The sequence below is a fragment of the Poecilia reticulata genome, linkage group LG5 (genome assembly GCF_000633615.1).
Source record: "Poecilia reticulata strain Guanapo linkage group LG5, Guppy_female_1.0+MT, whole genome shotgun sequence".
NCBI lineage: Eukaryota > Metazoa > Chordata > Actinopteri > Cyprinodontiformes > Poeciliidae > Poecilia > Poecilia reticulata.
Window position 1 is genome coordinate 12,496,337 of NC_024335.1, and position 16,167 is coordinate 12,512,503.

Consider the following 16,167-nt stretch of genomic DNA (forward strand, 5'->3'; position numbering starts at 1 on the left):
AATACATTATTCTAACTATTTAAGCTGTTTACGGTTAATAGAATTATTTACAAGTCACCAGTTCAGTTCACAGCTCTTTGCATGCTGCAACTCCTGCACAGAACTTTGCGGCATCTACATATGYCCAAGTTATTTTATTTTTAGTGAAGCGTCTTTGTACCTCGCACTGCCTCTTGCTCAACCTGCTGCCCTTTTGGTTTCTGATGGTTTACYTCATCGCCTGCCTTGATGACTGCAGCTGCCTGGTCATTTTTTTCTCTAATTGTGACCACAATAAGATGAAATTATTGTATTTAATTTGTCCTTTGCATGCTAAAYATGAAATCTGTTTTGTGATGAAAATTAGCAGTTTTAGGTAGACCATATTTGGGCCCACTTGTTCACCATGGATACCTTTGTCTTATTTAGAGGGACCTAACGCATCTTATTGAGAGCTGATGATTTAACTGTGAACAAAATTGATTTAATATTCTTAGTACTCATTGAAGTTTGGTCCATTCTTCATTGTAATTTATCCACTCTCCTGTATGTAATGCATTTACATACAGGATTTACATATTTCTTGTAAATCCTGGAGATTTATAGGAGATAAATTCAATTAATCTCCTGTAAATCAATTTCATAGCATAACTTCACTTACCTTGACGTGATAAACTGTTGTTGTACACTGACAACATACTAGCTAATGTTGAAACCATAGACATAAATACGTAGACGCCTCATTTATGTCTATGACTAATACAGCAAGAAAACGGCAGGTAACCATGACAACTAGTGAAAGTTTAAAGGCAGGCTGGCTGTTTTGCAGTCAAGTTGCGCATTCCTCTGGTACGTTTACAAACAAAAAATCCCGCTATAGTACATAAACAGTAGTTAAACAGCTCCGAATAGTTCACTTTAAAATAACATCTAAATTGACCTGTACACGTGGCTTCATTATGTGTCGATGTGACACAAAGAGAAAGCAAATGTTCCCAGTGTGGTACCTCGCAATGCTCCACAGTGGTTCAATGCGTTGGACTGTGGGGTCTTCAATGTACTCAAAGGTCAGACTTCCAGGAGCTTTGGCCCGGTCGACACTCAAACTGACTTGAACCGGTCCCGCGCCCGTCAGCGATGGAGCCGCAAAGCACACAATCTCTGACATGCTCCTCCTGGTGGGAGAACCAAAAGAGAGAATTATTCATGCTTTCGATTGTGTCTGCCCCTCTCACTGCTGCTGAGGCAAATCCCTGACTTCATACAGTTTTGAGCCACGCATGAAGGGAGAGGATTCATTATAGTCTGTCCCATCTCCTGCTTGTTGCAGTCATATTGGGGATGGAAACCGTAATTAGAGGGTGCTCTTGCTAATGGCTCTTTTGCTTCACCTGCCTGACTGCTACAATGTGCAAAATTTTTAACTTAAAATAGATTTCTATAAATACATGGAGAAAGAAATAACTAATGTGAGTTTCATCACTCCCTCACCAGTCATTACTTATTCCTAATTTAAAATGCAAGCACACACTTGTAACTAATGTGCACGTTTTTGAATAAATTGACTCATCCTGCGTTTGATTAAAACAAGAGAAGGCTAATTCGTTAATACTGTGCAGAGGCAATCTTACTCAAGTGCCTCTCCATCTGGGCTCCAATAGAAAGAAAGATTACCATAACATCAGGGGATCATACTATCATTAGGCTCACCTGTACAGTTCGCAGGTTTGATTCCCAAAGTACACAGTGACAGTGCTTCCTGCGCTCAGATTCTCCCCAACAATGGTAACCTTGGTACCCCCAGACTCAGGTCCTCTGCTTGGGGTCAGAGCCAAAATGGTGGATATCTACGGACAAACAAAATCTTCTCAAATTCCCAAAAAATCTTTTTGCTTTGGACTTTGTCTTTTTCACCATTTGTTTAGCTTTATAAGAAGAAAGACTAAACCTAAAYAGTTGAATTACGTATAAAACTGCTTTTCTTGCAGAGAACAAAATATATCGTTAGAATATAAATATAAAATAAATATATCATGAATTATACATTTCCACTGTGAAAAATCTCCTTGATATTTATTAAATCCACAAATCAAGCAGATTTGCTTTCTGTGATATCTGCAGTCACGCTGGGCACTAAGATGTTGAGATGAGCCTGTTTATGATTTCTGTTAACTTTTCAAGCAAATTTTGAACTTAACAAGTGAACGTGCACTGAATGTTTTTGCTGTACCCTCAGCTGGTATAAAACAGTGTTTTATGCTCGAGGGCTTAAAATTGAGAGATTTTGCAAACAAACTTTCTGCTTTTGCGGGAGGGAGTTGCCAATACTGTTTCCTCTGGTCCAGGATTCTTGTGTCTTCAATGTGTGTGAAGCACAATCGGGCTGTTACGCACACACACAACAAAAAAAACGTAATCTCTTCATGTTTGCCCCCAATTTCCCTTACAATGATTTCAAAGGAGCTCTGATTAGGAATGTAGTCTTTATGTACTGATTCTGTCCCAAGCTTTAAGGATCTCACAGAGTATTGTTTAAAACGTAATTTGAAATAAGAAAAAGTATGGTACAATTCTGGGCTCTGTTCGAAGCCAGCCATGCTTTCAAGAACCAGCTTTTGCTGCAGTATTGCAGGTATTCTGGGGAATGTCTCTGCTTTACTAATTAAGAGAACTGAAAATTTTTTAGCTGGATTTTATTTCAGGATATTAGAATATAAAGAGCTAAATACAAATAACACACTTTTCAGGTTTCATATGAAATGAATTTATAAATCTGTGCATCTTTTTCTGTCAGTTGTACTTTGCCTGCCATTGGCTGGTAGAAATACTTGATCCAAAAGGATTAAATAATAAAATGAGTCTAGAAAAAGATTAATTGTTTTCCTTAAATATCACAATTGTGTCCAACTTTGTGTTTGTTTACAGCAAAGCTTCCAGAAAGGAGGGCACACATGCTGTGCAATGATGCAATGAATATGCTAATTACTACATGATGTCATGCACTAACAGTCAGTTATCTCTTTTGAAAGACATGACCTGACAAAAATTGGAAAACTGGAAAACGGCAACCTCTTTTTGGGCCTAAACATGTAGTCAAAAATCATTCACAATGAAATTTTTACCTGTGTGAAATGAGCTTTGAGGTAACCTAATTATTAGGTTACCTAATAATTAGGTAACCTAATAACAAAGAATCCACAGGATTCTTTGTAATCCACAGGATTACAAAGAATGTTTTTGTCAGAGCAAACTGACAAGTCTCTCTCTCTTTTTTGGGGAAATTACCACAAATGTGTAGATCTGGGAGGACTGTGCGCTCAACTCAGGTCTGCATTCACCGACACATAGCTTGACCGGACCTGGGGCGCTTCCTTCCAGAGCCGCATCCATCTCACATACAATCCTGTCGAAAGCAAAACATATAATGATACATCGATATCCACTCCAAACCATTGACATCCGAATTTGGCTAATAATAATAACACAATCTTGATGCACAAACACAAACACACAAGTGTGACTGCACATTCTATGCCACATTCATCATGAGTCTCACTGGTAGAAGATGCTCTCTTTTGGTGAATGTGATTGAAGCAGACTTTCATAGAAGTTGCGGGTCAATACAGAGGCTCATCTTTCTTCCTAATAGGAAACCTATAACAGCAATATAACTCAAATGATAAACTACACCCCTTCCCATCACAGGCATGACCGCCATCCGCCATTACCTCCCGTTGCCATGACAACATGGGGGTTTCTCCAATAAATCAGTATTGCCTGTCAGGTCAATAAGATGAAGCATGTTATGTATAAGTCATTACAGCAACTGACCCGATGGTGAAATTAATGGTTGTAACATCTGTAATGTCATGTTTTAAAGCGCTGTGTTAGCTGAATGAATGGCCCTGCTAAATCTGCTGCTTTGCAAAAGAAACCATAAGTCGTCCGCACAATGGGAGCGCTCAATGAATCGTCCCGGCCCATCTCTTCTTCTCGTAGATCACGTGGGGATTCCTATTTACAGCTGGCATGTTCCTTTCTTTTTCTGGGTTTTTTTCTTTCTTTTCTTTTTTTTTCTTTTCTTTTTTTTTACAAGGGTATAAATAAAGTCGCTGCAGCTTGGTCCCAATCGCATTACATGCCTGTGAGAGAAACACATGGCTAACAGATTGTCCCTCCAGTCAGCGACATGCAGCGCATTTCAATTACAGCTGTACCGACAGCCTCATAACAACGACGACACAAAGACTGTCTGCCTCCTTCTTTGGCTGAGACGGCAGCAGAGCAAAGCGAAGCCCCCTGCAGCCTGGGGAGGAGTGTCGAATTTTTACTTGCACACCAACTATGATTCATGATCTTAGAGTCATGGGAAAAAAAAATAAAAACTATGTAAAGTATACGAGCATGAAAGAAATTGCATGGGTTAATTTTCATTAAGTTTTTGGATTTGTGCAGTATTGCATTCAGGGCTTTGCAAAAGTATTCATAGTGGTATTCATTGACTGGGCTTGTATAGCACAGAGGCATAATTAGTGAATGTTCTATTAAAGCAGAAAGTCGCTCACTTTTTGAAAAAAGTAACACTTTTCTTTGATTTAAAATAGAGAATTAGATAAAAATATGGTTTACCAAAATACCAGATTGTGTTTCTTATGTATTGACTAAACCCAATAAGATTTTAAAAAATAAATTACAGCAAAAATGTCACGGATTCATACAGCGATACACTACTTGGAGTTAAGTGCTTAGGTAACTTCCAGAAAGCTGGAATTGAACCTCCAACCTTCTGATTGCAAGATAACTATGCTACCCATTGAGACATGTTTGTCCCATGTCTTAGTTTGAATGTAGTTGTGCCTTTTTCCTTCTATTGTCAGATGATAGGTGGAAAGGTGCTGTCTGAGGTAACACCTGTATTGATACTGCAATTAAACTACACAAAGCTGGGCTCCACTTATCAGTCAGGTGAAATCTAATGACAATTAGTTGTACTGGATTTTTCTTAAGAGTATCAGTTTCACATTTTTAACATTTCAACTTATATCCTTTTATTTCTAATTCATAAATATGCTCTACCTTGTGTTTGCCTATTTTTTAAAAATGAAAATACTTTAAAGTTTGTGTTCCAGCATTATAAAATGCAAGTTCTTCTTTGGTGTGAAAATAAAATGTTTGCAAGGACTAGTAAGCTAAAATATAAAGCATTCATATATGACAACAGTGATACACTAAGGATGATGTCTTACTGCTCTGCAGTGACGTATCCCTCCTGCTGCGGCGTGCACTCCACTCCTGCCACCTCCACGTTACCCACAAGCTCAAAAAAGGAGAGACCCAGGTTCAGGCCCTGAATAGTGACAAGCGTGCCCCCCTCCAGAGGTCCTGCTACTGGGCTTATCTTATATTAGAAGGAGACAAACAGTACAAGAGGATTTAGTGAGATCTTACTTGTGTGAAGATTTCTAATAACAGCTCTGGACTCTGTTATTTCCATTTGTCAGTGTTAAACTTACTACATTTGATTTTGTGACCAAATGTAGTAAATTTAACTTAAATTTTTACAGATTAAGTTAAAGTGTTCATCTTAAAGTTTACAGTCAAAGCAGTCTTAAAACAATAAATTCCCTTCTGTAAGATTTCATTTAGTTTTTGAACTGAAATCTTTGAAGGATGCAACTCGTGCAGAAAATGAAAAGCAGACTTCTTGAGACTTATTCAAAAACCTTTGACATTGGCGATAATTCAAAAATAAACTTTCATAAATAATTCAGAGGATAACAAAGCCTTGAGAAAACCATTCGCAGCACATTCCAGTGAAAAAAGCAAACCATGCCAGCAGGGGAACATTCGGACCTACAGAGCAGAACAGGAGCAATGGTGAAGCAACTCCGCCTGTGCTGTCGAGCAGCGCACGGCGGTTGATTCATTCTGCTGCAGCTCCTTCAGAAACACTAATAATGTGACAGGGACATCAAAGGCTGCCGGCTCTTTGAAGTGGAAGAGCCTTGCATCTTCGTCCATGACCCACAGTGCCTTATTCAAGAGAATGAACAGGGGTTTGGGACATAAAAGATCCATCACTTCTTTCTAAACAGACTGAATACGTTTAGCTGTCAAGAACTTAAGGTATTCAGCTGGCATGGAACAAAATGTCAGATAGTCTCAGGTAAACAGACATGGCTGCGAATTTTCTGCATTTTGTTGCTGTTTAAAGCCCAGACAACACATTCACATCATGTCCTGGAAGTTTTTTTTCCAATGCAGAAGCAAAAAAAGTAAAATATACTTTTAGGTATTTTACGAGGAATTCAACTTGAAGTATTTCTACATCAATACTCTTTTTCCACCTTGATTTCTCTAAAAGTTTTTTTGTTGAATTGGCATGATGTCACAGCACGACTGAAGACACTTTCCTGCTCTCTGCCATGGTTTAAACTTTTTGAACAAACTGCACCAAAGCCAAGAAGTGTTTTTGTAGTTTGTTTTTGCCAATTTTAGAGTTTATAAATCACAAAAGGAGAAACTAACAAGAATTATTTTTGATCAACCGCCAGTCGACTGAAAAACAGCTAAATGCAACACATGCATTTAGCTATTAAGCTAATAATAAAAGTGAACATGTATGACTATGCTGGTAAAACTGCACACATGTTTTGGCTGCATGAGTTCAAAGGTTGTGCTAGCAACAAACCTCTGTAATGCGTGGGTTGGTACACTTGACATTCCTGGCAGAAAGGTCCAGCCAGCGGCTGGCGTAAGGGGAGATGGGAGGACAGTGCTGCCTCATGGTGCACCGACCCTCACCACTACACCAGCCACACTGGAACTTCCTTTCAGCACGTAGACACATGCCACAGCTGTCCCGCTGGGCGCTGCACTTGTACAGATGCACTGCAAAATAACAAATAATGATGCTTTTAGCTGATAAAAGCCAAGGAACTGCACTTCTTTTATGATGTTTAAAATGCTTAAAAAACCTAGAGTAACAAAATAATTTATGGCAAATAGTATTCAAATAAACACATATTGCCCCACTATGATGCCACAGAATTGTTTTCCCCCACACTTTGTCATGTTACAACCACACACTTATTGTATTTACTTTATTTGCATTTACTTACTGTATTTCACCGACTTTTAATGTCAGAGTCAAACTCAAAGTAGTTCATCCTTGTAAAGTTGAAGGAAAACATTGTTTTTTTATTTAGTTCCATTCGTCTTTTCATAAACTTTGACCAGACCCTTATGTAGATTGCATGCTGAATATCATTGCACCATATTCTACCATGGGGATCATTTTCGCAATATGATGTGTCATGTCTGATTTCAAAAATTTTAAAATAAAGTTTTTTATGTACTGATCATAAATGTGATTTTGTTTCTATATAACCAGAATTATTTCTTCTTCATGCTTTCTGTGTCCACAAAAAAGCTTGCAAAATACTTTTAATTGAACTTAAGAAGTTCTTTCAAAAATGGCTTTGATGTCACCACTTTTCCATAAAAAGCAGATTTGTGGAACAACTAATAGAAATTCTCTTAACAGATTCCTCCACCTGAGCTGTGGATCTGTGCAGCTCCTACAGAGTTACCATGGACCTCGCCATAACTCAGTTAAATTCATTGTAGTTTATTGTTGTAACATGCAAAATGTTATAAAGTTCTTGTATCATAAATATTATAATATATAGTATATGATATAATATTATATATCATATATAATAAATTAGGAAAATTGCAAAACCTTCTTTTTAGTTCATGATGGCCTAAACTCAAAGTGACAATTTGTTGCCATTTTTAGTGAACCCTTGATTTTAATTTTGGTGTTGTGAGTATATTAAATATTGAAACTGATTTATCTCCAAAAATGACTGACAAAAATAATAATAAAATAAAACCAATCAGGGATGCAAGTTGAGCAAATATGAAGATTCACCCATTGCCCCCCTGGGCATAGAAGTGATTTGGTGCTCTTTGATAAAAACCCTGTGATAACGTGAACTTTCTCTCAAGGCCTTTTGGGAACCTTGAAGTGCTCTCTATAAACCATATATCGCCTCTGGATTGAGTGCTTTACACTCCTCTGGCTTGGCAGTGATGGATGGCAGAGGCACCTTTAATCTTCTCGGGATTGTCGATGATGAAGTTGCCGTTCCATACGATGGAGAGGTCCACCGCCAGGTCACTGATCTTCACACCCTCGTACATGTACTGAAAAGCATAAAAACACAAGATTGAAAGGCAATAGGCTTCAAAATGGAAACAGGGAGAGAGGAAAGTCAAATGGAGACAGAGGATAGAGAATATAAGAAGGCACAGAAAGACTGAAAGGGGAAAATCAGAGGATGAAAGGCCAGCGGAGAGACGAGGCTTTTAACCATCTGTCATTTTCTGCTATGGTTGTCTGCTCCGCTCCTCTTTGACATGTAGGGACACAAACCTTGGCTGGGGTGACCAATCATCTGAATCTGAGGAAAATGGCCTTTTCATACATTGTCACAGTGCTGCAGTATATGCTGTGCTTCAAAATGTACGCTCTGATTTGCATTATGTAGGGGAAAAAAATCCAAAGAAATCTACGGGGTGCCTCTGAAACTCTGATGATCCTGAATTGCTTTCACAAAATTCAGAGATGGAAAATTATTTTTTTCCTTATTTTTTTCCATTTTTTCTCATCACCTCAACTTTTTCTTTCCTCCCCATTCGTGTCTCTACGGTGCAACATCTAAGGCAAAATTCATTGATGCTGGTACACCATGCACAGCTTGACAATAGAGCGTCTGAGGCGCTGTCTCTGGTTTGACAGCTGAGAGACTCCCGCCGAGCATGTTCGGGGTCATACCGAGCTGTTCTGGCACTGAACGCTGGTGCTGTTGAAGCGCAGTGCCGTGACACGGTGACTGACGCCCTGTACGTTCACCACGCACTCGTAGCCCCGCTGGCCCGACTGYGGCTGGGGGAGGTTTCGGGCCCTCAAGGTGATCGGTCGGACTTCRCCGGCCGGAATAAGAATTTCCCCAGAGTTGAGGAGCTGAGGGCAGTCCTTTGAGAGCAAATGAAAAAAGTAGTTAATAAGAAAACCCCCTCACATACTGTTTCTATAAGCTACGAAATATACACATAAAAGCAACATTTACATCTTTTTTTTCWGTTTGACATTACACTAGTCTAAACTATTCTTCTTTGGGTCAGGTAAGATTACCTAAATTATATTATATATTTATTATTATATTATTACTGATATAAATTTACCTTTCTGAATTATTAAATGCTGGACATTCTCTGGGAGTTTATACTTCCAAATAAATGTGATAACTTAAGCATCTGAAAATGTTTTCTGACATTTAGCTCATACGTGTGATCATGCTAACTGATCTAAAACTGGAAGGGTTTAGTCTAATTTTATGTTGGGTACTGACAAAAAGAAATTGTGTCATTTCATATTTTGTATATAAAATATGCGGTTACAGCTGTGAGTGACAGCAAATCACTGCACCACATTTGCAAAACCTCTTCTGCATATTTGTGTGTGTCTGTATTTATAAGCTTATGCTCTGTTACATAAGCATAGAGACCAATGTAGAACAGGGATTAAAAGGGTGTATGGGGCAAAAGTATCAGTATAAATATAACTCATTTTCATTTGGTGCATGGGTTTATGCAATGCAATAAATAAAGATTTTTCATAAATACAGATTTGGTTTACTCTTAAAAACTAAGGATCAGCCTCAAATGAAAGTTTTATCCGATACACTTTTCTAAAAACTAAGATCATGTCAACAAGAATCATGTAAGCAATGTCAGTACAACCTCAAAACATCCCTTTATGATCGCTYATAGTCACAAACGCGGCTGAGAGCTCTTAATCTTGTTTATTCTTTGTTGTGGAGCTTCATTTTCAGTTCTTTTCAGGTAAAAACTGAACGGTAAAAGTGTCACTCAACAGATCCCCCACACTTTGTCATGTTACAACCACAAACTTATTGCGGTTATCTGAAATATCTGAAATATCTGAAATCACTGTTTAAATCAGGTGCAGTATTTCTGTTTCTGTACCTCTGACGCGTTGACTCGTCCTTCCTGGAAAGAACAGCTGCTTGGGTCATGGGTGCAAAGGTTGCGGTATTTACACCAGTGGCAGCGAAATGTGCTGTTTACACATGACAGACACCTGCACAAAGAAATAATCACATATACCATAAATAAGTATGGACATCTTTAAACTATAAACACTCTTTCAGACTCATCTTCAGCAACGTTTTGTTAGGCTTAATTCAATGCATTTCTTTCCTCAAGCTTTATAMACCTAAATTSAATGTCTTTTGTTATTTTGGAGATGATAAAATATGACCATGAGGAAGCAAGCTCACTCAACAAACCTTTAATTATTTTTAAAGTTAACTTTAAACAGGTTAATTACTGTACCAAGCAATTATKAAGCATCAAGGATGTACAATGTCCTTGTTAGATGTACTGTGATGTCAACGTGTCAACGTGCWGGCCACAATTATTGGCARCCCTTCTTAAGACCCTTTTGAAAATTGAAAATGGTTGTTATGGAGACTTAAAGACAACATAGTGCTGCTGTTTTCTGCACTTTTCTAGCTCAGAGCTAGAAAGTGCAYATATATACTAATATATAGTATATTAACTATATATCAGTTAATATACTACTAATGTTTAGTAGTATATTAACATCTTTTACATTCTCCACACCGTGCCTGGTGGTGGAAAGGTGAACTTTGGTTRTTGCCCATCTTTTTTGTTTGCCAAAGCTCCACTGTGCTTTTTTAAACCTTTTGAAATATTGCTATGAATGTAGAGTGAAGGATTTATCCTGGAATATAGAAATAAACTTCTTGGTTGAATGAAAAATAACTTTGAATCTAAACCTTCAAGGGGTGTGRATAATTTTTGGTTTAACAATACATGGGACATCATTACATTTTATACACTCAGCAACCATATTGTTTACAGCAGTCAGGGCTTTACATCAGACTCTGACTTCCCCAGTTCAAATTCCAACTTCTAGTAGTATTATTTCTGTATTTCCACCTGGAAAGTCAGAAAATTGGATTTGCAGATAGAACATCCCATAATTGTCCTGGGATATAGAATCCATGGATACGATACCAAATACTAAAAAAAAGTGCTTATGCATCTGATCAACTTAAAAAGCAAAGCATAAATTACAAAAACGCTTCAGGAACATTTATTTTATGGGAATTTCCACATGTGCAAATAAGCATGGCATTCAAAGGTTGGATCTTATTGTAATACGTTTTACAAATTATCTCCAGAGGGTGAAATAATATAAGGGTAYRCTGTATTCATCTGATTAAATGTGTTTTTACAGCTGCTGACATGATGTTCTTTATTTTCAGGTGGTATTTTTATTTTACCCATTCAWCATCTGATTATGTAGAACATGGGTTAAAAGTGGCAGCTCATTATGTGAAGGGTAGGGTTGTGCAACATCCTTGGCTCAGATTCAGTTGCCTCTAGCATGTGGTCAATTGTGGATTAAAGTTGTTCCTGAACAACCTCAGCCAACTCGATTAAACAGCAAACACGGAGACAATTTAAAGAAAATTTCCAATGRAAAATGTCTACTTTTCCTGATAAAGTAAAAAAAAAAAAGAGCAATAGATCTTATTTAATGGGATGCAGCAACGAGAAAAACGTAAACCACCACAAGCCTTTTGATACTGCAGCTCATGCCGACCAACAAATGGCAATAAATGTAGTGCCGCATAATTAAATTTTGATAATTAGCTGCCCAAGGCTAGGACGGACATTAAAAAGTGCTACGTGAGGAAAAAAATATATGGGGTGGGAGGGGCTGTGTATCGCCACAGTGTAACTAGACTGGCAGGGTGCTGCAGACACTGGATAATTCATTATGGAGGCTGATGTGATGCGGAGGTATAGTAAAGAGGGAGATGGGAAAGWAGGTGCAGGGTTAGGAGCTTGTTTTGTGTGAAATATTAATCACACAAGTATACAGGGTCACCCTGCAGCTAATGGAGGCCATATTGGTGTGGAGCAGATGCGATGAGCATCCAACTGTTTATCACTAATGGCTTTTTATGGGTATGTTGTGGCATCCATGTTTCAGTTAAAATGAATAAATGGGATGTCTGCACATAGTGGACTAATTCCCAGTCAATCAAAAAAAAAAAAAAAAGCACGCTGCTTCAGCAAACTCCTGTTTACTCTGTTTATGCTGTAGTGTAGTAAGCGGAGTAAGGCTGATAAAGAATACATTGTATGAAAGGTCTACATGTGACCTTTCAGTTTTGTGATTTGGCCTCTTGACTTTAACTGTCTTGTCTTGTGTTTCTAACAAACRCACAGAAGTTTGCATGTTTCTAAGGAGTCTTTTAAAGGTGACACGTACAACTAATTAACGTTCATCCTAATAAGATCCGCTATTGTTCCTGCTTGTAATTGTTATGCAAAATGCAAGCCTCTTGCCATAGTTTACTGTTGTGATTAATACAGTTGACATTTACAAAATGGCTCATAGTCAAAACAGCTTCCCGGACCCAGTTAGGGAGCTGATATTGGTTGGCATTTAAATAAAGTGCTCTTTAATTTACACAGTTTTACCTGCCCTGAGGCACCAGAGGACGACAAAAAAGAAAATARCGTCTTATGATTTTCTCCTGCAGACTCCCCTGAGACAAGGTTAGGTCAGAGGGGGTCTGTGAGTCTAATGCTTATCCATTTAGCAGCCCTTGGTGAATGCCAGCCTTCAAGAAACAGTTTCTAGCAGCCAGACAGCGAAGCTTCACTGCAGGGAAATTTCACATTGATTTGAAAATACTAAAGTCCAAAGTGGTATCCTCAAATTGCACCATCAAAATCACACTAGGGCTTGATTTTGGTATTGATTAGATGGCAACTGAATTTCTGTGTCATGTCTGACTGAGCTCATCGTTACAGAAGAGCCACAGATCAGACTTCTGGTTTCTTGTCTGCCTGTAACCTCATTATTAACCATTTCAGCATGCAAAAATGATTAAAATGCGTTTGTAGTTTYGAATCTAAACTAAAATAAGAAATTACAACATTATCCCCTAATGTTACAAGTATTATGCCACTAATCTTTTGCTGATTGTTTTCAATTTAAAAAAACAATGTGGATTAAAGCAAATTCTGTTTGRGGCTGTAATGACACTCAAAAATCATAGTTCATTCCGAACTTTGGTTTTAAGGTTACAGTTGTTTATGTTTTTAGGGTTTTTTCTGTAAAGAAAAAAAAGTGTCTATTATAGAGATTAATTGAGTTTTGGTGGAATTTTCTTTTACAACCAAAACACCAAAAAATATATGTTGGCTTCTTTTTAATAGGATTGTGATGACATTTAAGAATAAAAAAGCTTTAAGTAATTTTCCAGTGTACCAGATGTACTTGAATCTGGTTATTGCAATTAATATCACAATATTTCCTAAATATTTTAGCCATTACAAGATTTTCTAATATTGTCATTTTACGTAGGACACACACCTAGACTTTCGGTATGCATTTCAAATAATAAGTTACTTTTACTGTAAGTGAAATTAAAACTTAAAAAAAAAAAAAAAAAGCAACTGGGTTGCAAAAAAACAGAACCAATATTTTTTAAACATCTAAAAGTTTTACTTAATCACCAGCAACCACTGCTACCATCAGAACCATTTTGGGACATTTGGGACAGAATGTATCTGATGTGCCACAATAAAATTTTAAGTCATACTTATTGCCCAAACTGTACTTAAGAACTCTGTCTGTGCAGATAAATGCAGAGGATRATAAACAAACATATAGTAAATAAAGAAGAGAGGAATGTTTTTTTTCTTGATATGCTATTTCTCATTTTTCTTATTACAATTGAATTATATCTGCATCTCTATGTTGTGGTCAGAGACACAGTGGTGAAAAAAAAATGTAGTCTATACAAAAACAAGCACTCAAACAACGGGAGAAGCTGATGTCAAAAACTGTCTTACCATGGTAACAACCATTCTAGAAATAAATCTCAAGATAATTGTCAAAGTACTTACATGATAAGAGCAAGGAAAAAATAGCTAATGAGTGTGTACTACCACACAGAAAACTTGTCAGCTGTATTCAAAGCTGTAAGCAGTAAGCCCACAAACTGCCACTTAAAGCAAAGGCGAAATAAACAGCCCATGACAAATTCATCATGTTGATTTAAATGAAACCTGACAGATAAATTGAACTCTGAGGTTATCTAGCAGCGCGATCTTAAGTGGGGTTGGAAGCATCAGTACATCATTGCCCTAAATTAAGTTGTGTTCCTCCATCTATTGAACAAATCAAAGGTGGGGGAAGGGCGGTGCACTCACATCTGATGTGTGCTGCAGTTGTAGAACTTCACCTCTGTACTGGCGACCATTTGACCMGTCTCGTTTGAATTCAGACGAAGCTCCACTCCGGCCCAGTCTGAAAGAAAGTGTTTATACAAAGAACACAGTTTGATGAAAAAAGGGKAWGAAAAAAGCAGACAGAAAATGGATGAGTAGAAGAGCCAAAACAAAGACAGGATCAAAGACATCAAAATGAGGAGAAAAATGTAATACTTTTATCATTTTAGTGCAAAGAGCCACCTGGTGATTGGGCTCCTGGAAGGGCWTTCAGCTRCCRTCAGGAAAAAGCCTTCAGTCAAAAGCTTCAATTCAAGGATTACCCTAAATGGTTGGAGGAAATCCTGYRGCATTTTGTCCTCACCTAACTTAAAATATATRCAAAACTTGAGGCACTAAATAGAAAGGACATCTACTTTGGCTTAAAACCTTTCATTTTTACATYAACCCTATTTGAAGTACTGTGCAAGAACTACAAGAGTTTCAACTACATTGCTTCATGCAGCCAGACTTTAATGTAACCTTACAAAGTGGTTTTGATCAGTAGTTCTTCAGGCTTTCTATATATAATAGGATTTTTTTTTTACTCATTTTCTATACAATTCAGTAAACTTGGTAAAAATGAACAATTGTCCATCTAAAACTGTTCAACAGCAGATGAACAGTATCTGAAAAAGGAAAGAAAAATCAAGCAAAMCCCAATTAGAGGACTTGAGAGGTGAATCACTATTTGTTTAATCTAGCAAATGCCTTAAAAAAACCTCATTATTTCTTAAGAAATTTTCTTGCTCGTTCAAAAATTTAACTCTAGGCTAGATGAAAAAAATTATAAAAAAATGATTTTGTCACAGCAGAAAATTCCTTGAAGAACCAGTATAAAATTGGTTATTTGCCTAGTTTGGTTACATGCAAACAATGGTACATCTGAGTCTTTTGTCCCTAAATGATTCACTGGTCAAACTTAACAAGCATGACCAACAAAAAGCTAACACTTACAAATAGTTAAGTAGGAACTGACGATAATTAGAGGTTCTAACAAAAACCTTCRTATCGAAACCATCAAAAAACATGACTCAAGACCACCTTAAAAGATTAAAGCAAAATATTTCTCTTTTGAAGCAAAATATGGATAAATGAGAGGTAACTTAAGACCTTTAATGGTGTTGATTTTTTTTTTTATGTAGGGGCTGCTAATAATTTATTTCAAAAGAATATATAGGCTAATTTCAGAATTAGTCTAAGCTATTAATTTTTCTAATAGACCCACTTTTTTTACAATTAATATTTATGACATTTATGATGCATCATAAAATGTGAAMWMWWMWWWWTKWWGWARWWRRWRRRRARRWAAWAWMWWYKWWRTMAKYWSYYCYCYTMYWACATTAACTAAAAATAATGAAGGCCTCATTTATTAGTTCAGACTGAAGCAAAAGTAAACAAAAACAGAGGTCAACTCTCAAGAAAAACAAGTTTTTRTCTACTACAKCCTTTAATGAAATGTATTGTAGCATACAAACGATTTGTATTTATTAGCTGTGTGCATTGCATGTGTTAGCATAGCTTAAATTTGATTCATTTTTGTAATATCTACRCTGTYAAATGCCATTAAAACAGTAAATAAAGTATGCAMATGAACACATGCGGTGCTTTTCAGTCAAGAATCCATCTAAGCTACATCATAAACACTTATTGATAAAAAATGTAGCAGACAAACAATTTGTCTAGCTTTAGAGACCATTCAGTAACTTCAATAAATGTAAGGGCTTTATCTTCTCTGTTGGCTCATTTGTAGCCTCTGGGTGTTGTCTCTTTAGC

At 37.1% G+C, this 16,167-nt stretch overlaps 1 protein-coding gene across 3 annotated transcripts in view; it reads right to left on the reverse strand.

The window, feature by feature from the left end:
• Positions 1-16,167, reverse strand: part of LOC103464744 (plexin-A2) — a 92,366-nt gene that overhangs the window by 28,352 nt on the left and 47,847 nt on the right. For all 3 annotated transcript variants that reach the window (XM_008409061.2, XM_017304919.1, XM_017304920.1), the window contains exons 8-16: positions 14,335-14,431; positions 10,036-10,150; positions 8,822-9,022; positions 8,094-8,190; positions 6,671-6,870; positions 5,226-5,377; positions 3,265-3,382; positions 1,690-1,826; positions 987-1,154 (exon numbers count right to left, since the gene is read on the reverse strand). In XM_008409061.2, coding sequence (XP_008407283.1) covers positions 987-1,154; positions 1,690-1,826; positions 3,265-3,382; positions 5,226-5,377; positions 6,671-6,870; positions 8,094-8,190; positions 8,822-9,022; positions 10,036-10,150; positions 14,335-14,431 — 1,285 coding nt within the window. The remainder of the gene's footprint in view (positions 1-986; positions 1,155-1,689; positions 1,827-3,264; positions 3,383-5,225; positions 5,378-6,670; positions 6,871-8,093; positions 8,191-8,821; positions 9,023-10,035; positions 10,151-14,334; positions 14,432-16,167) is intronic.